Source organism: Mastigoproctus giganteus, chromosome 8 (genome assembly GCF_048544385.1).
Source record: "Mastigoproctus giganteus isolate SK-2022 chromosome 8, ASM4854438v1, whole genome shotgun sequence".
Taxonomy (NCBI): domain Eukaryota; kingdom Metazoa; phylum Arthropoda; class Arachnida; order Uropygi; family Thelyphonidae; genus Mastigoproctus; species Mastigoproctus giganteus.
In genome coordinates this window covers 151453155-151473621 of record NC_143582.1, presented here as the reverse complement: position 1 = coordinate 151473621, position 20467 = coordinate 151453155, and the positions used below count along the sequence as shown (strand labels likewise).

Genomic DNA, 20467 nt, shown 5'->3' with positions numbered 1-20467 from the left:
TCTATAGGTGGAGCCACAGACACACTTTTAAAGTAGTCGACAGGAGATGGTCTCTAAAATGTAAACGCCTTAAAAAAGTACAATTATAAGTGAGAGTTACATCCATGCATAAAATGTCATTTTCTTCTTATGGCTTGTTAAATAGCGAAAGGATAGTCCCAAAGGTGACTGCCACAGCAACGCGCAAGGACATTGGAAAGATGTTTCGCAATTTTGAGCCAGGTATGATGCTATTTTCATATGTAGGTAGGCTTTTACTCACTGCTCATTGTCCTATATTCCACAAATGTGACTTTTGCTATTTATTTTTAATTTATTCTAGCCGAGTGTCATATTCCACCTCTTCAGTCTGTAAAAATAGCTGCACAAACACTATTATTCATCGCTCTCCTTTTGCCTTTACTCCCTCCTCCCTCAGGCTATACGTCATTAAGTTTAATTTACAGCAAAAATCCACATTCTGAGATTTTTCCAGTCAGATTCTGAAGGTCTCGTGAAACCGATGTCTCTGTACTGTTTAATCTCTTGACATATTATTTCAAATCAGGTTCCAGCTACAGCATATGGACAGTATGCTCTTGTCTGTCATGGGCCACGACAGATTCGTTTCGTCCTTTAAAGTATATTCCACCACCCTTTCCAGAAGGTTCGTTAATTACGAAATCGATTCGGAGCATGCTGCTTTAGATTTATTCCAGAGTGTTCATTATAATTTAATTTTATATTATTTTTTCCCCCTATTAGTCCTGGCCCACACACAAACCATTTCGGATAAACTTGACACACACTTCATTTAAGAACCTAACACCCTATGAATGGAATATACTATGAATAGACATCGTGAAGAGTGTGGAAAACATTCGAAAAGAATTAATTATTCACGCGCTAAAAAGCAAGACAAATCGAGTTGTGGACAAGGTTGACCAAATTACCTCTTAGAAACGGTTACTGCAACTAGATTACTACGGGACATTACGTATACAGAGTGTTCAGTTAAATCACTTCGAAATGCGTTACCATGGTGCCAGTGCATCAACAACACAATAGTAGACAGCAGAATTTCTCTCTCTCTCTCTCTCTCCATCAAAACGTCTAATTACACGTCCAGAGCCGACTGCTTTCCGAGCTGCTCCCTACGGAGACGATACGCTCAGTTGGAGACGCGAGGATTACAAGCATTCTCAGTAGTGAGGGCGCTAGCATCGCTATAAAGGTATGTGAGTGGTTAGCAATGGATTCAGTAGATAACTTTACGTATGAATCCAATTTTCTCTTTGTGCTCTGTGTATTAAACATACTGGAGTATCGTGACCTCAATGAGTGAACAGGTAAGAATCTTCAATGTCATAAAGCTGTTAGTATTTTAGTTGATCAACGTTTGTAGAACGAATACGCAATATCGTGGAACTTTCCTTGGTAATAAATTAGTTCGAAATAGCAGTGCGCGCAGTACTCATTCAAACTAACTTTCGTCTATCGCTGATATTCAAGTCCCATCATAAAAGCACGAATTTAAACCACCCGGACTACAACTGTACAGAATCATTTCGGTGTCATACAAAGAACATGGCGACGGAAGCCCATGATTGCGTATTATTTGGAGATGGTAAATACGCAATCGTGGGGCGAACTGATCCTCACATGGCAATGGACATTATAAAAAGCCATTGGAAGAGAATAACAAGTCGGAGATGATTGAGTGTGAAACTATCGGAGGTGAAGAGAGTTTCTGCACATTATCCAGACAGTTCGGGTAAACCACGCTCACATACATCGTTCAGCTGACAGCTGTGTCCAGAAACCTATTTCAAGCTGAACTAAATCTGCTTTATATAAGACAGATGACAAGTAGCGGAACATTAATCACTGATCCTCACACGAGGGTGTGTTAGAAATAGATGAACATGAACTTGCAGACATGGAATGCTAGTGGATGGTTTGCCCGGGAGGTATGACAGATGACGTAGGTTCTTCTACGTTTACGACAGGGGGAGAATTCCTTTTCTTTCATAGGTGCGCTTTAATGTATACAGTACGTCCACTACAACCCATTCAAGCGTTATTCGAATTCAAGTGCTTTTTTCGTTTCAAAATACAAGTTTAGTTTGGGTGTTTGTAGATGCCACAATAAAATGGTGATGTCTCTTTTTAACGACAAGGTTTATTAGCTTTCTGGTCCCTTAGTTTATCCAGGAAAACAAGTCATGCAATATTAGAAGCCTTCTTCAGGAACTAATAGAGCCACTCAGGTTAATATAAATATTTGGCGAAAGCATCTTGTAGGACGACTTGCCTTCAGTCGATTGAAGAACAGAACGTGATTAATGATGGAAGGAAGGTTATCTATGGGGCAAGCGTAGAGAAAATGTAAACAATAAGGATAGAGTAAGTAATTCCTTAAACTGCAATTGATATTAACACTATATTAAACTAAAACACTTTATTCCACTACATAAAGTGCGAGAGAAAACTAGGAATGTTTCAAGCTGACATAGAATACTTTTCAGTGCACGTTTCTACTAGATTAGCGTAAAAGTGGAGCAGCTTGGTAAGAATATGTATTTAAGAAGTTTTGAGCATTCAGTTAAGAAATGTTTACAGTTTTATCTTTACAATTTGTGTAGTTGTTAAAGCTGTTTGGTTTAAAGAAGGTTTTGTCAATTTTAGTTTAGGTAATTATTCAACTTACTTCCTCCCCATTTACCATTTAAAAATACGTTATTAGATTATGATGGTATTCGAATTTAGAAGGAGAAGGAATACAATATACATGGTTTTTTCATAGCATTTATGGTCTGAAGGCGGAGCTCGGCAAAAATCCTGAAACGTCACCTGCTAACAAGTAGTATTTAGCTTGTATTATATAACAGCTTAATAAAATCTCTCTGTTAAGAATTTTCACGTGACATGATAGTGCTATTTTATTATTATATATACTAATAAAATAGCGTGTATATATATATATATATATATATATATAGCATAAAACGTTTATCGTAAGGGTGTTACAGCGTGCAGCATTTTCGATAACTATAACTACTTTCCATCCAAGAGAGATTTTTTAAATTATTTTAATTAAGTTCTCAAATTCATTTTTAAGTAAAATATGCATAATTTTAAATTTTTATATACATACATGTATATATTAGCCGAAATCCATCTGTTTCTCTGGATATCATAATATACAATGAAATTGAATATTGTCACACGCAATTACAATTGGAAGTCTTAATTAGAATTGTGAATTCCGAATTCTTTTCTCATTTTGATACGTCTCTCTCTCTCTCTCACACACACACACACCATAACAGAGAGAAATACGAGGTGAGGCAATAAAGTTCCTGGACTGGTGTCGTTGGGGTCATGTTCGATGAATTTGTAAATAAACGGGAGTGATATGTTGTTTCAAACTTTCTCCAGCAAATAGTGGTACAGAGACTGTCCAGTAAGCTAACAGATTGCAATTAACAACCATTTTCGTTAGTAGCTTTAACGTTCCGTGTCACGATTGTGCAATGGAGCAACAAACTCCATTTTTGGGTCATCGCGAGGATGCTCGCGATGACCCAAAAAAGTGGGCGTCCGTCAACTTCTCGAAATGAGGACAGAGTTGCAAAAGTTTGGGAAATTATGGTCAGAGATGGTCGTTTGATCCTCAGAATGATGGCTGATGAGTTGAATAAGAATATGGAGACGATTCGTTCAATTCTGCATGCAGATTTTAGGAAAAGGAGGATCTGTGCCAAATTTGTGCCGCACAGCCTCACGGAGGAGCAGAAGCAAACAACAGAGTAGCAACAAAGAGTGTCATCAGTCGACGACTTCATACAGGCTTGACAAGGCAATCCTAATTTCCTCGACTGTATTGTTACTATAGATGAATGTTTGATGTTTCAGTGCTACCAAGAAACGAAGCGTCAGAGCGTGCAACGGACTTTAAAATCATCACCAAGGCCCAAACCGTTTCTTTTACAGAAGTCTGTTTGCTGATCATGGTTTTCAGCAAACAGGATGTGATTCATAAGGAATTTGTACCTAGAGGGGAGCGAGTCAATGCAGTGTTCTACATAAAGTGCTTCAAAGAATATTGAAGCGCATTTCCCGGGTGAAGCCGCAATTTCGAGAGAAAAGCAGCTGGTTCTTGTTGCGAGACAATGACCCCCCCCACCCTTCACTTGTGAAGACATTTCTGACGAAACATTGCATTGTAAAAATCAACCATCCATATTTCTCTTCCGATCTAGCACCTGCGTACTTCTTCCTCTTTCCCAAGTTGAAATTTGCCCTCAAAAGAAAAATATTTCGGATGTTGAGGACATAAAGAAATAAGTAACCGCCGAACTGAACATCATCCCTTTGGACGCCTTTACTGACTCTTTTTAGAAATTTTTAGAATGGTGTAATAAGAGCATTCAATCAGGTGATGATTACTTTAAATAAAAATAAAACTATTTTTGAGCACCTTCAACGCTATGTTATTTTTATTGCACTAATCAGGGAACTTTATTGCCAAACCTCGTATTTCTGACTTTAACCTAAAATTGCTGAAGAACTGATATTACCCCTTGACCAATTCTTATAAATGACGTCTAAATCTGGGACTCGCTTAACTTTCTTCTGTCATAAAAACGCATTTTCCGCCATGACGTTGCTTCAACCAGAAGCAGTGCTATATGTAATGGTTCACATATGCTCTGCAACTTCTCAACTCGCCCACCTTGGTCTCAACAATAATAATAATGGTAAAACACCTTCAAACACTAAGTCACTTCCTCCTCTTCGATAGAATAAGACGAGTTAATCTTCAATGGACACAACAGCCTACTTCAAAAAGGTACACAAGCTAATTATAGTCACAACTTCAAATACTTAAACGGTACGCATTATGTTAACTGCTTTAATTTTCATATTATATTATAATATATAATTTGATTTTAATAATCTGCATATATATTATAATCTTATCTTTACCCCGAAATTGTTATATTTTAATCTTGAAAGGTTTTTGAAATAAGTGAACTACGACAAAGAAATCGTATTGCAGAAAATTCCGGTAAAAAGACAATAATGGACAAGACATACTGATCTAAATCACAAATACAGAACTTACTGAATTCATTGGAGCTGACCATGATCCTCTTGTATTGTTGGGCGTGAAATTCTGCAAGCCACAAGTTCGAATGCGTAATACACTATAAATTGCACAAATATGCAATTCGCGGTTTCACTTGGCAAAGCTATAAGAACAGTTAAATAAATGTTTATTGTACAAAAGGATAAGTATAATAACCCTTCTCAGCAAGAGCTAGGTGTTTTACATAATAAGATATACATGTATATAATTAAGTCATAAACAAGAAAGGAGAGTAAGTATAAAAAAACTAAATGGGTAAAAGAATTAAGAAGTTACTCTCAACAGCAAGGAGGCTTCGTCTCAGGAAGAACTATGGACCGTTTCTTCATACTGCGGAGGAGTGGGTTCCTGGCTTATAGTTCTAACTAATCACGAACATAACCGATCACAACAGCTAATATGGCTGAAGAACTAAAAGGTGGTCACAAAGGGGTAATGAACGCGTTGTTTATCCTCTTGTGCCTCGAGGATGGACCTCCTGTACTTAACATAGGTGACAAATACATGGAGTTCGCAGTTCAATTGCTGAATTCTATTGAGATATTGCTCTGGCAGAAATGTGTCAGAAAGAACAAGTCCGTTGTTTTGTGCCAAAAGCACTGATGAGAACCGTAGGCGCGGTGGAGGTATACGCTAGGAGCAGAGATTCCATATGTTAAGGTCGCTAAATGGCTCCTGGGAGCACTTTCCTCTTGAATAGTTGTTCTTCAATTAGTTTCGGAAGCCGAATCGGCTCCATCGACTGTGCTTTTACGGTGGTCGTTATCTGTGTTGGTAGCTTAAGTTTAGCTGTTGCTCATGACTGCAGCAATATTTCGTAGCATAAATTCTCTTTAGGGTGGTTGTAGCTGCCGATGCCAGTATTTCTTTCCCATACACTGTGCCTATATAACTTTTAGTATTTAGTCTGTGGTTAGTTTCCAACAAGTAGCCTCTTTTAATAATCGATGGGTACCACTGGACGGCTGCCTTTCTTTTGGTTAGGGATTACAAATTAAGGATAGTTAAAAAATGGAGCTATAAAATTTTGACTATTTAAGCCCTTTGAGCAGTTTAAAAAGCTGTTCGATATGAGCTATCAATCAACCACCTAATTTAATTTTGTTATGTCTCTCTCTCCATTTCCCAAACTTCTTCCTCAAGCAGTCATTAATCCAATTATTAGAGTGTAAGGAGTAATAGCAAATTTTCTACAATACAGTGCTCACTGTTGGAACTATGTATAGATCTATGTGAAATTAAGTGTCATGAATTAGATTCTATAAACACTGTGGTATGCTCCACATGAGATGTGTAACATGACATACAAACCAGAAGGAGAAAACTTAGCAGAATTAAAAGTTTCTTATAATAAACGCGAAAATATATATATTTTTTGGCCTATATATGACGTAGCCGAGTGGTCAGAAGCGTGAGTGCAATAACACGCGCTCTTTGAGTGAACTGGGGTTCAAGCCCATGACTGATAAATATGATTAACAATTGTATTGATGATTTATTGTGAACTCCACTGACCGGAATTCATGCCGGAGTATAAACAAGAACAGTTCTAAAATATATGTATATAAAACTATATACAAAATCACCTACGATGATTTTGTATATAGTTCTATATATATATATATTAACAACTTAGCAACTACACGCTTGTAAGATCGTTCGTATAGTTGTTTGGAATGTTTTTAAAATACATTTGAACTCACTGCCATCTTTATCATATATATTTTGATGCCATATACATTCAAACCGTCATTTTTTCAGGGTGACCTTCATTTTGGGCACGAGAAATACTTTAGGGGATGTAAATCGGAGAGAGAGAGAGAGAGTTCCACAGTCCCATACTCTGTCACAACTCCTTGCTAATCAGCTGAGAATATGACCTAGCGTTGTCCTGTAACAGAAACCAGCTCCCCTTTTCCCGAAACCGAGACTTTATTGAATTCTTTTAATTAAGCGATCCGAAACTTGTGTACAGAACTCTTTCCTCGCTGCCTTACTCCCCTGTAACAGAAACCAGAGTCAAAATAATCACTGGATCACGCAGGCGCTGTATAACCAGCCACATAGCTGTAATTTGCAAGAGCAGTTACATCGCTAAAAGAGAGAGATATCACCCCTTTTTTCAGGGATTCTTAAAAGTAAAACAAATACGATTACTAATCAGGAGTATCATGATTTTCCATTTCAAACCCAGGTAAAAAATGGCCTCAACTTAAGGAACATGGAAAATATCTATACTATTTTGCATTACCGAGAACACAATTAAATAATAAAATAATTATTATTATTACAGTATTAAATAAATGAAATTATAGTCATATTATTATAAAATAATTATTAAATTATATGCAAACAAAGCAGTTTAAATCCAAGTGACTGTAAAGAGAATATATCAGCGTTGAGCATTTGGAGATAGTTCCCGTGATGTAATGTGCATAAATACCAAACCTGAATAAACAGTAGTTTCAAGTTTTGCAGTGAATGACCTTTCTAGATAAATATCCTGCAAAACCAGGCCATTTCAGGGGAAAATAATTTCGAGGGCTGGTAGTCAATTCCGGGGATGTTTGGTAATCCGGTCGCTAATACGAGTTCCGTATCAGTGAAATCTTAATATTTCCGGATTGTAATATGATTTTTTCGCGAAATTGTAAAGGATTCTGGATTGTGAACCGTCGAATTGTACAGTATCCTGTATATAAAACGTGTACTATAAATTTATCCTACGCCAATTGTATATAATTCTCAACTTCGATAAGAATGGAATCCAAGTAATAGTGAGTCCAGATGTTATTCAAGATTATTATGTAGCTTAAAAACAACCAATCTGAACAATTTCTCGTTTCAGAGAAACAAAAAGTGGTTGTTTTTCTCCAAATTACGAACAGAAATTTTAGTCTGAGCTTTTTTTTTCTTATTTTCCAGTTAATTCTATTTCCAGGTATTTGACGAGCTGTCATCCGACTACATCAATGTTAAGGACCAACCCACCTCTCAAAACGCATCTGACAAATCTGATTTTTCTCTCCCACAAATATAAAACATCGTTGAAATAGGTCGGGTAGAAGTAGAAAGTTGTCGACATTGACCTTGAATTTTTACAGGCTATAATTTTCAGGAATTACATATAGAGGAAGGTTATTTCACAGAAAGGAAGTCGATGATGAGACAAAAGAAAAAAGGATTAGATGCCACCTCAGAAGAACAATGTCCATGGATATAGCTGTAGAAAAAAATATTCAATGGAAACAGAACGTTTACGTGGTAAGGAGTGGAGCAAGTTTTGTGCGAGTAGTCTTCGATCTAATCCAAGGATTTAAAGAAAACATACATTCATAAGATCACATACATATATAGATTTATAAGAACCCATACACGATTAAATAAAATCATTAATACACAGAAAACAAGCCAGATAATGTACGCAGTGCGTTACATTTCTTAAATTAATTGAATTTTATTTTCTGTTATTATCGGAAGTGTAAAATAAATAACTATCTTGTTACCACTTAATTACTACTTGATTAAATAATAATATATAAAAGTAATTGTTTTCACTTCGCTGCACACACCTCACAACTGGACGTTTTGTAATACTTTTTAATCATAATGTATGAAATGCAACTGCTTGTTAATTAATCTGTTTAATTCATTATTAATTGCTTATTAATTAAACAAATGGCAACTGTACCACAGATCGCAAACATTGATACAATCATACTACCAGTTCGTAAGATGCTATATTTATTTCTTCTTGGATTTTAATGGCAATCGAAATATAACATTCTTCACGTTTCTGCTGTGTTTAGTAAACTGATAACAAAATAACGAGCTTCTCGAAGCGCAACGACTTTTATGCGTGAACCGAGAACACGCTTTCGCCATTTGCCCATTCATTCATTAGCTACAATATGCGGTATACGAATGACCTATATGATACGCACGAAAAAAAAAATTAATAATAATTATTAAAATCAGAATATTGTTCCTAATATGAGACATCTCTGAATTCAGAAAAAAAAGCAATGTTTTATGCAAATAGATTGAGAAATGAATAAAGTGATGCTAATAGATATTCTGCATTGTTAAGAGACGTACTTAACGATGTTTAAATTAGCTTTTACACCGAATTAAGCTATAATTATCAGTTAAGAATCATTAGGCTGCGAATTCTTTTCTATCTGTCCGGTTTTTCTATTTAAATTATAGTTTGGAGAAACGTGTTAAGCTTCAAAGCAACTAAAGCTATGAGGCATCAATATATTGTGCCTATATGAATTGCGAAATTATACCTTCCCAGATGACCTTTCAATTTTTTTTCGAAATAAGTTAATACTCGTAACTTTATAACATAATAAAGCTTTTATACAGAAAGTTAATTAATTAACTAGCAATCTTTCCATCATTATTATTATTATTGTGTCTTTTTTTTCAGTGATGATGGCAATCTGATATAGCTATAACAACATCTGTAAGAACGTAACATGTAGTAAACAGTTTTAGTGAATATTAAGAGAAAGAAAATAAGATGAAGAGATGAACTAAGGAAACAGCTGGTTTTATGAGATGGACAGCTCTGATTGGTTGTTCTAATCATGTCCTAAGCGACGAGTCCCCTTCTGCCCAGACGGCACAAACGAAGTTTGAAAAGTTAATGGGACAGGTATTTTTCCAGTAGTGGAACTCTAATGACAAAAACAACATTAGGTGCTTGAAGGTACCAGTATGAAGGTATACATTTATGTAGTGAGTGATCAGTAAAGTAATCACTAGTGCATTAATTTTTTATAAGCGCGTATTAGAAGACAGTGCTTTTAGCTGAATAAGAAGATTTACTATAGTGTCTGACTTACTAAAAACCTGCTGAAAGAAAATATTTTCTGTAAATAATCAAAGAGAACTTCAGCTTTTAAAAGAATGTGTACGTTACGTCTGCTCTATGGTCGATTTGCCTGTTTACTGATGAAAAATCAAGCATACAGGCAAAACTGGCCTGAATTGATCTGATCGCAGGAATCAGTGGATATTGCCCATTCATTCCTTCTATTACTGCACGACAACAAACATGACATCTAGTGCCTCAGCTAAAATATACGGTGATACGTATAATAATAATAAACAGAAAACAGCAGTAGCTAAACTGAAGGATTACTTCTAGTTACACTCTACTAGGCCATAAGGAAGAGAGACAAGCGGCATACCCCATGCAATCTAAGTGAGGAGTCCATTCCGGCCAGACGGCACAAACGAAGCTAGAAAGACGGACAAAGAAGACACTACAATGACTTTCATCGAGACCATATAGATAAAATGGCTTGCACTGCATGGGTCACGAGCCGGACGCTCTTCCCTGAGATTGAAGGATGGAATTCATGCTCGCCATCCAAGACCAGGTAATCAACACCAGAAACTATAGAAAATACATCGCCAAGGAGCCCGGAATGCCAGATGACACATGTCGACGATGCCACCTGGCCTCAGAAACGATCCAACACGCCACATCACCGCGGGATGCAAGGTGATCATCCAGACTGAGTACACCCATAGACACGACCAGGTAGCCAGGATAATACATCAGACGTTGGCAAGGAAATACCAGGTGATCGAAGAAAGTGTACCGTACAAGTACGAACCACAGGCAGTACTAGAGACCCCAACCCACAAGCTGTACTGGGACCGCGCCATAATAATGGATAAGACAATCCCGTAACAACAGACCGGGCATAACCCATGTGGACAAGAAGGAAAAGGCTACCTATCTGATTTCCATAGCCGTACCAACACTGGCAACCGGCAGAAAACCCATGGGGAAAAAATCAGGAAGTACACGAACCTAAGACAGGAGATCAAAGAGATGTGGCATATGCAACAAGTAATGACCATCCCGATCATCGTGTCAACCATCTGTATGGTGCCAAAGATCCTACATAACAGCCTACCAACAATAGGTCTCCCAGAAAACACCTACAGGGAACTCCAGAAAGTCGCAATCCTGAACACCTGTACGATAGTCAGAGAGTTCCTCGACCAACAGTAACACAAGACATAACCACCCTGTGTACTTGGTAGCAATACCCGTCAAGGGGTGGGACCCCCAATCAGGGAGAAATAATATAAGAGCAACAACAATAATAATACAATGCAATATTCTTCATCAATTAAATTACATCAAAAACTCATTAAGGATTTCAGAATCCTTATCAATAAGTTATTGTTACACATTTGCTCAAACACAATTTTGATTATACAATTCTCAAACCCACTTCCTGAAAAAATAAAAGAAAGAAGGGGAAATAATAATAATAAGCTCGCTTGCAAACACAAGCACCTAGCAGAGCAGTTCGCCCGAATGATAAGTAACCAAGACACAATCCCGGAGTTTCTTACTGAAGGAATCACATATCTGAAGGCTAAAGACGAAGACACAAGTAACTCAGACCGATCACCTGTCTCCTAACATGTACAAGATCCTGACCAGTTACATAACCAAGAAGATATCAGACCACTTTGAGAGCCAGAACATCATGGCCGAAGAGCAGAAAGGATGCAAGGAGCAATAAACCATTGGTGTCACATTTATAGAGCAAGCCTGCAAGAAGCGCCGCAATCTGTGCATGGCATCGATTACCGTAAGGCCTTCGACTCTGTGCCTCTTAACTGGCTAATAGAGATCTACAAAGTCAATCATATAGTGAAAAACTTTTTGTCTGCGCGGGTAGCAGCACAGTGGTATCGTCACCATCCTCCCCACATCGGGTGGAAAAGGACCGGGTTTGAATCTAGTCGATGACGCGAAGAACTTTTATCGGCTTTTTTCACTCCGTGGCTAAGTTAGTCCGTCACAGGCGTAGATAGCAAGGTTTTTCACCCTGGAATCCTTAATTTTTCGTCCAGCAAAGCAGACAAATAGCCCACAGAACACACGCAATTTACTGACACAATACAGACGGGTAGTTGAAATTACATTTCCAGGTGACCCTAATAAAATAGTTTAGTGACAAACTTTCTAGAAGCAACCTAGCGAAATGGAGTACCACCATCAAGGTCGAGAATATCTTTCAGGGAGATGCCTCGAGCTCACTGTGGTTCTGTATAGCACTCAACAAAAGCAAGTATGGATTTAACCTGAAGAAAAGAAGGAAAAACCTGTACACTCTCTCCACCATCTGATGTATATTGATGACATCAAGCTCTACGCAGCAACCAAGAAGCAACTGCTCCAGATCACCGAAGAATTCAGCAATGATATCAGGATGGAATTTTGTCTAGACAAATGCAAGATCCGAGGATTGCATCAGGGGAAACTAGTCGGCCGAACCTACCAGCTGCAGACTGGTAAAGGGATCGAAGCCATGCCAGAGGGTGAGATCTACGGCTCAGCAGTTAGAGCACAAGGAGATCAAATCCTGCCTCACCGAAAAATACCATCACAGACTCAGATACCTGCTTAAATCAAAGCTGAACAGAGGGAACACAGTTAAAGCATAAACATCTATGCAGTCCTAGTGATGACATACTCCTTCGGGATCATGAATTGGACTAACACCGAGCTGGAGGATATCATGAGAAACACCAGCACAATGATAACCAAGAGCCGCCAACACCACCCAAAGTCAGCCGTAGAGAGACTTGCAGTAGCTCTGAAAGAAGGACGAAGGGGTCTGATAGACCTCATAGAGCAACAGAAGACAGCAATAGCTAACCTGAAGGATTACTTCCAGATAAACACAGCAGCACACCTCACTCAACCTAAGCGAGGAGACCTTCCCACCCAGAAGGAACAAACTAAGCTAGAAAGATGGGCAAAGAAGAGGCTCCATGCTAGACACTACAATGGCCTTCATCAAGACACAGACCAGGTAATCAACAACAAGAACTATAGAAAATATATCGCAAAGGAGCCTGGAGTGTCAGATGACACATGTCGACGATGTCGCCTGGCCTCAGAAACGATCCAAAACATCACCGCGGGATGCAAGGTGATCACTCAGACAGAGTACACTCTTAGACATGACCGGGTAGCCAGAATAATACCTCAGAAGCCAGCAACAATAGCAGTTGATCAAAGAAAGTGTACCGTATTACAAGTACGAACCCCAGGCCGTACTAGAGACCCCAACCACAAGCTGTACTGGGACGGCGCCATAACCGTTGTCGACAAGAACGAAAATGTTATCTATCTAATTGTATTAGCGGTGCCTAGCACTGGCAACCTCCAGAAAACCCACGAGGAAAAAATCAGGAAGTACACTAATCTAAGAGAGGAGATCAAAGAAATGTGGCATATGCAAAAAGTAACTACCATCCCGATCATCGTGTCAACCACCGGCATGGTGCCAAAGACCTTACATAACAGCCTAGCAGCAACAGGTCTCTCAGAGAACACCTACAAGGAATTCTAGAAAGTCGAATCCTGAACACCTACCTGTAGGATAGCCAGAGAGTTTCTCGACCAGCAGTAACACGGACATAACAACCACCCTGTGCACTTGGTACTAGTACCCATCATGGGGTAGAATCTCCATCAGGGAGAAATAATATGGCAATAATAATAATAACTGGATTTCTATTTGTCTGATTTTAATTAAAAATTCGTATAGTTTGGCAAACTTTTGTAAAATAGACATATATAAAATTTTATGAAAATCCATTCACTGTGAAACCACTTATTACGTGCAGACGGACGAACATGATGAAGACGATTGGCGCTTTATGCATATATGTTAACGTGTCTAAAAACTAAATGGAATTAAGTAAAAGTAAAATGTATAATGACATAGAATAAAATATAAATGAAAAATAAAACAAACTAAGAACTGAATCCACTTATTTGGTACAAAAACTCAATATCATTGTCCTACAAGTCAGGACATCGTAAGTGGGAGGAAATGCCACCATCACGCCTCCTCCTGAACCAGACAACTACAGCATAGAGTGAAAAAGGATTTTCCAGTGGAATCTTGATTATCCGTGCCTTGATGAACCATGCATTTGATTGTTCGTGTGAGACTGTTTTATAAAATGTTATTAAATATTTTTTTGTTTTGGCAGCATCATTATTTGATTTCATTTTATTTTCTTAGACGCCAGTGGATAGTTTTATATCGGCTTGCTCTCAAGGACAAAACAATAGAGATTACATATTTATTTTTATTTATAACTTTGGGTTCTTTTCGTTGAAACAGCAAAAAAGTTTCACTGCCTTTAGGCGCATTAGCATATATGCTTAAATCCCTATTACCTTACCATGTCCGTCAGCCCGCCCGCATGTAATAACTCCTAATGGATGAATTTTTAAAATTTTATTTTTGGCTGTTTTGAGAAAATTTGTCAAAACATTCCAAATTTCATTAAAACCGGACTAATAGAATCTGGAAATAATAATTATTTATTTGTCTGTCAGTTCGAAAGTAATAACTATTTCTAGTGAACAGATTTTCATGAAAGTTTATATTCAGTTCTTGTAGAGTGATTTGTCCAGCTTTACGAAATTTCATTAAAATTGAACCAATAGAAATCCGAAATTTATTATTTCTTTTCAGACGCAACAACATATATGCGTAAAGCGCCTATTTCTTCACCATGTCCTTCCGTCCGTCCGTCCACATGTAACAACTAGACTTCAAGTGGAAGGATTTTCATAAAATTTTATATTTGGCTCTTTTTCGAAAGAAATGTGGACCTACCCCAACTTTCATTAATATTGGACCAATAGAAATTCAGCAATCGTTATTTTTTTCCCGCATGTAATAACTTTAATCCCAGTGGCCGGAATTTTACACTTGGTTCTTTTAGAAACGTTTTTAGAGCTTTTCTGAATTTCATTAAAATTAACCATTAAAAATTCTGCAATTATTATTATTTCATACATATCACCTAAGTTATCCGTATATTGTAGCCGAAGCACTGGATAATATGTTTGTTGTCATGCGGTGATTGGAGGAATGAATTAGCAAAATGGCGGATGCTCTTGGTTTTAGTTTACTTTTAAATTTAGGCGATTTGTCGTTTTAACCTTTTTTTTTTTTGTCATTTTTGAATTTGCTGTTACAATGGGACTAAGTATTATCGTTTAGATTTTATGATATTGAATTTGGCATAATGAACTACTTTTTCCTGAACGGGAAAGTTGTTCTCCGTCCTCGGTTTTGTGCTGGCTGCACGTTTGCAGTTGTGCTGAAAAGTAAAATTTGTTTACTTTTCTTTCCGAAGTACACCAACAGACTAAACTGAAAATGGGAAACAACTTGACCATTGAGAAAAATCACTTAATTAGGCAAAAATTTAATTTTAGAAATCTTGAAGTTTTCTTTAAAATCTTTTAAATGGAGCTTATATTTGAATTTCATTTGTTAGATGGCGATAATTATTTTCTGCGCATGTATGTTGTCTCGCAGGTTCATTGAAATCTATATTAGCATAATGATCTGGCTAAGTGAGGTAAAGAAATAAACTATAATTACTGCAAAATACTTTAGTTTGCCGTAGAGTATTTGTGATCTGTCTCTCATTTTCACATAATAACTATATTTGGTGGTGGCAATTATTTAGATGGCTAGCCAGAGTTTCTAGGGGTGGACGAAACGTTCTTTTAGAAACGATTAGTTCTACTAGACGACCTAGATAGTTGTTAATTAAGTAGATAATTCTCATACTCAAATTGATTCATCGAAATCACATGTTCTTTCGATGGTAAGGCTGGACACGTACTGCGAATTTTAAATGGAGTGCTAACAAACCGCTGTAATCAGAAGAAGAAAGTAAAGGAGAAATATTTGTAAATCAGCTGTAATTAAATATCGTAATAAAAAAGTGAATAAAAGTCTTCATAAAGAAACAAAAAAAAAACTTTATGATAACCCCAAACACTAAAGGTATTGGACTTTGCAAAAGTTGAAAGCTAAGAAGATGGAGGATATTTGTTTAAGCTGGATTTAAATTTCTGTACATAAGGTTGTTCCCCTGAACAGAAGTAGAGGGAATAAATGATGAAAGTTAGTTGGATGAATCTGCAGTTGAATTGTAAATGGATGTTGACTAGTTTATGGTTGGATTGGTATGGAATTAAGTAGAGAAATTACAGACACTGTTCAGAAAAAACAATGCCCATGGAGTGGGTTTGTACATGGGAATCATTAATTTACCTGATGCCCTCTTTTGGATAGAGGCTAGGAGTTTAAAAGAAGCTTTGGGGCATCATCACAAATGTGTAAACAATATTCCATGGTAGAGTGGAATTCTATTTTGTACAAAAGAAAAGAAATGCAAGGGGCTAAAGAGGCACGTGTGTTAAGTGTCACTTGAGACAGCCACGAGATTATTATTTAAACCTGAGGTGGAATGCACCTTAGTGGAAATTTGGACGAAAACAGTGACAGAGGAAGTGAACAACTTCTTGTAGAATACGGTGTTGCATTATAATCAACTGGGACAGACCATATGAGTCAACCCATCAAACGAAAACTCTGTCCTCATCATCTAACTTTATATTGCTTATAAGAGAATGCGAATATTCAATTTTTTTTTATAAGATACTGTACTTAAATTCATTAAAGGCTGAAGGATAAAGTAAATGTATTGTCCTAATATATCTATATTTTATAACCTCGGTTACACTACAAACATTTGAACCAAGAATAATCTAGTTAAACATTTTCTCGGTGAAGCAAGGAACTACCCTCTCCCGAGCGGGGATAGCTCCCGTAGGAGGACCTTGAAAGTTCAATACCCCTAAAAGGGGCATTGAAATTTCAAGAAACGCGAAGTATTGTGGTCTGTAACCTCGTGTGTGACCGAATGTCGATTTTAGGTGTGTGAGGGGAAACCGGAGTACCCGGGGAAAACCTCACTCCACGGCCCGAGATCGACTAACTCAGCGCCGAGTGAAAGAAGGCAGGAAAACTGCCTGAATACCTTCTGCTGGATTCGAACCCAGGCCCTTCCACTCGGCGAACAAGCGCGCTACAACTGCGCTACCGTGGACCGCACGAACAGCACGCGCAAGTCAACTTATGTGTTGCACAGTTCCCTCGTAATAGTGGGATCGTTAAGCGAATCATCCATCTTGCGATGATACCAGCAGTACACGCAATTTAAAACTGCGAAATATCATTAATTGAATTGTGTTAATTTTTTACTTTTAGATTATGTAATTATTAAATTTTATAATAAACACTGAAAATGTCACACTTCTTGAATACTTTCACGCAATCTTTTCATCCTATTCGATGATATCTTTTGTATGTTTTTTTTTTAATGTGTGTGTGTGTGGGCGCGCGTTTCTGTGTCACGAACTCTAACCTATTTCATTAAATAATCGTGAAATTGTTGATTTGTTTGGTTCTAGTGAATCTTGATATTTGTTCGAGATTCCGCTTTGATGTTCGCATTTTTATTTATGCGATTTTGGATGAGTTTGTGTAAGTGTAACCTCACAACCACTGCTCTGCATAAGGGGGTGTCACAATACCATATGCAGGTTCAGCTGAAATATATTCTTAGATATTTCGAGGATAGATAATAATCCTAAATGCTGATTATGATAAGTAAAGTTTTTTTCGGGGGGGGGGGGACAGACTGAAAATAAAATATTATTACTTCTCAAGCTGAAAAAAAAATATCATCCCACCTTCTGTGGGATAGAGGATGAATTCCCAATATGTCCTCGTTTAAAAATCGGAAAAGTGGATCAAAGGTTAATGCGAAACATTTTCTAAAATACAAAAATATTTGTGTTATTGCTTCCCTTTTCAGAGTGGTATTAGTAGTGGGAAATGATGCAGGGAAGCTTACACTCATGAGCCAAAATATTATGACTACCTGCTTAAAAGTGTTAGGCCACCTTTCGCTGTGAAAACCGCTTGCACCCGGCGGGATATGACTCCACGAGAATGCAGAAGATGTTCTCAGCTATCCTGGACCAGCTAAACAGAAGGTCGTCAGAAGTTCAGCAATGGAGCGAAGCACTGGCGAATGATGCGTTCCACCGCATCCCACAAATATTCGATGAGGTTGAGGTTGGGGGAATTTGGCAGCCAAGGGAACTTGGAGAGAATGCTTGGACATGATCCTAGAAGCATTCCTGCACAATGCGGCCTTGCCATACATTGTCTTGTTTAAAGCGTCCAGTGCCATCGCGATACACGGACACCACGTAGGCCAAAACTTGGTCCGAAACAATGCGGAGGTGAGGGGGTCCAGTGATGTCCAGGAAAACATCCCCCAAGCCATGATTCATCGCCGCCAGCCAACTGTGAAGTCTGGTTGCACAGCTGGATGATATTAAATTATGATTATGAAAGAAAGCTCTTGACTACATTTCAGTACAGCCTAGGAAGATAACATTCCTCAATGAAAATTAATTGTGCAAGATATAAATAATCTTAAATGAAATATTTATAATTCAAAGAGAAAACTTCAGTAAGTTTTACCAGTTTTCCTGCAAGGAACAGTTGATGCCTTATCATCAACTCCGAGAACTACATATTTAGAAAATTTTATATATATGCAGTGACTATTACTAGTATAAAATAACACTAATAATGCAATACTATAATATAATATAATACTAGGTGGCAGATGACCCTCCTCAACCGTGCAATTACCACCACTTTGCTTATTGAAGGCTTGAAGTGGCGAAACCCATGGTTAGTTACCAGAGCAAAGTTTCTGGCATTCCGTCCCTCCCCATCTCCTTCAACCCATGCATGGTACAAAGTACTGTAGGTTTTGATACCTTTCTTGTTTGGGCGGTTGGGTTTCATAAAAAAAGTAATATTTATAAGTCAGATTTATCCCTAATAAAGTTTTGTGACCTTGTCTATAAACTGAATGTTGTTAAATCGGAGCAGACTCCAAGAATAAAACAGGACTGGGTTTTAGAAGTACTGGAGTTAAGTTTTCTTCTCCTCACTAGGAAATAATCTGGAGATAATTAAGGAAGGAACTGACGATGGATATTCGAAAGGTTGTAGCTATTTCTGCAGAGCTTGTCAAACTGGAAGATGGAATATCGTGCACTATCATTAAGAGTGGGCCATAAACGTACAGGCGGAAAAGAGTGGGTGAAAAAGCAAAACCATTAGGAACCATCTATCAGAGAGAGCCATCTATCAGCACATGCACTGAGCGGTCAGAAACACAACTAACTGCCCAGTTACAGAATACAGAAAGCAAACCATAAAAGGAAACGTTGTTTAGGAGACATTTATGACAAACATGATGGAAAGCATTCGAAATGTCAAAAGAAAATGCCTTGGTTTCTTAGAACTTTTCAATGAAATTTGTCCAAAATGAATAACATAAACCAAGGTATTACCTGGGGATCCACTTGACGAAATCCATATTGACGATCGTTAATCAGATGTAAAGTTTGAATATAATGTAAACGTTGACAAGTTTATAGATTCCGTCATTACAGGCTTTGCAAAGGTGAGATAAATTCGAAATGCGAGACTTGTCATTCTTTCTGCAACTGACTACACAGTATATGAGAAATTTCCAATTAAAAGGAAAATAGTGCGAAAAGGCAAAGTTTAAGGCCAACTAAAAAATGACGTCAGAGAATGGAGACTTCTATGGCATCGAGACTGTCTAGAATTCTTCAAATTTCTTTGGGGCGGAAAATAAAGGGAAAGTCTGAAATACACTGCTCAACAAAATTAACAGAACACGTAGAAAACGTGGTGTAACTCGTGCAGCTCGCGATGAAGCGGAACAAAATTTGGTATGGTGGTGTACCAGAGAATAACGATGAAATGAGGAGACAGCCCGAAACTTCGTACAGGTATAAGGGACATTATAGGGGTTGTATAAGAATTATAAAGGTCATATTACAGACGTCGATTCAAAATGCTCGAAAATGTGGTCACATGACACATTAGTACGGCGTATGATCCGCTCCAATGGCTAAACAGGCCTGACATTGGTGAAACATGCTCAATATAAGGATGTCTATAACATTCTGTAGCAATAAATCTCATTTTTTCACAAGCGCAGACCTTAATTCACCAATTGATCGAGGAGTTGGCTGTTGGCGTGCAATGCGATGCTCAAGGGCGCCCCACACATGTTCGATCGGATTTAAGTCTGTGATCGTGCTGGCCACGACAGTCTATGGATATCTTCGGTTTCAAGATATTCCTCTACCACTTTAGCTCTATACGTAGTGGCGTTGTCATGCATGAAAAGAAAATCTGGGCCAACTGAGCCCCTAAAAATTCGCACACAGGATTCGAGGAGTTGTTCTCGATACTTCTGCGCAGTTACACTACCCCTCAAAAATATGTGAAGTGGCGGTACGGCCTTTGTTCATTATTTCGCCCCACACAAGGA

General features: G+C 37.8%; 1 protein-coding gene across 1 annotated transcript in view; it reads left to right on the top strand.

Moving 5' to 3' along the window:
• Nucleotides 1-1228: 1228 nt before the first annotated feature.
• Nucleotides 1229-20467, top strand: part of LOC150081921 (BTB/POZ domain-containing protein 6-like) — a 41693-nt gene continuing 22454 nt past the window's right edge. The window contains exon 1 of the mRNA XM_090380366.1: nt 1229-1328. Within this exon, the coding sequence (XP_090236492.1) occupies nt 1317-1328 (12 nt within the window). The 5' untranslated portion in view covers nt 1229-1316. The remainder of the gene's footprint in view (nt 1329-20467) is intronic.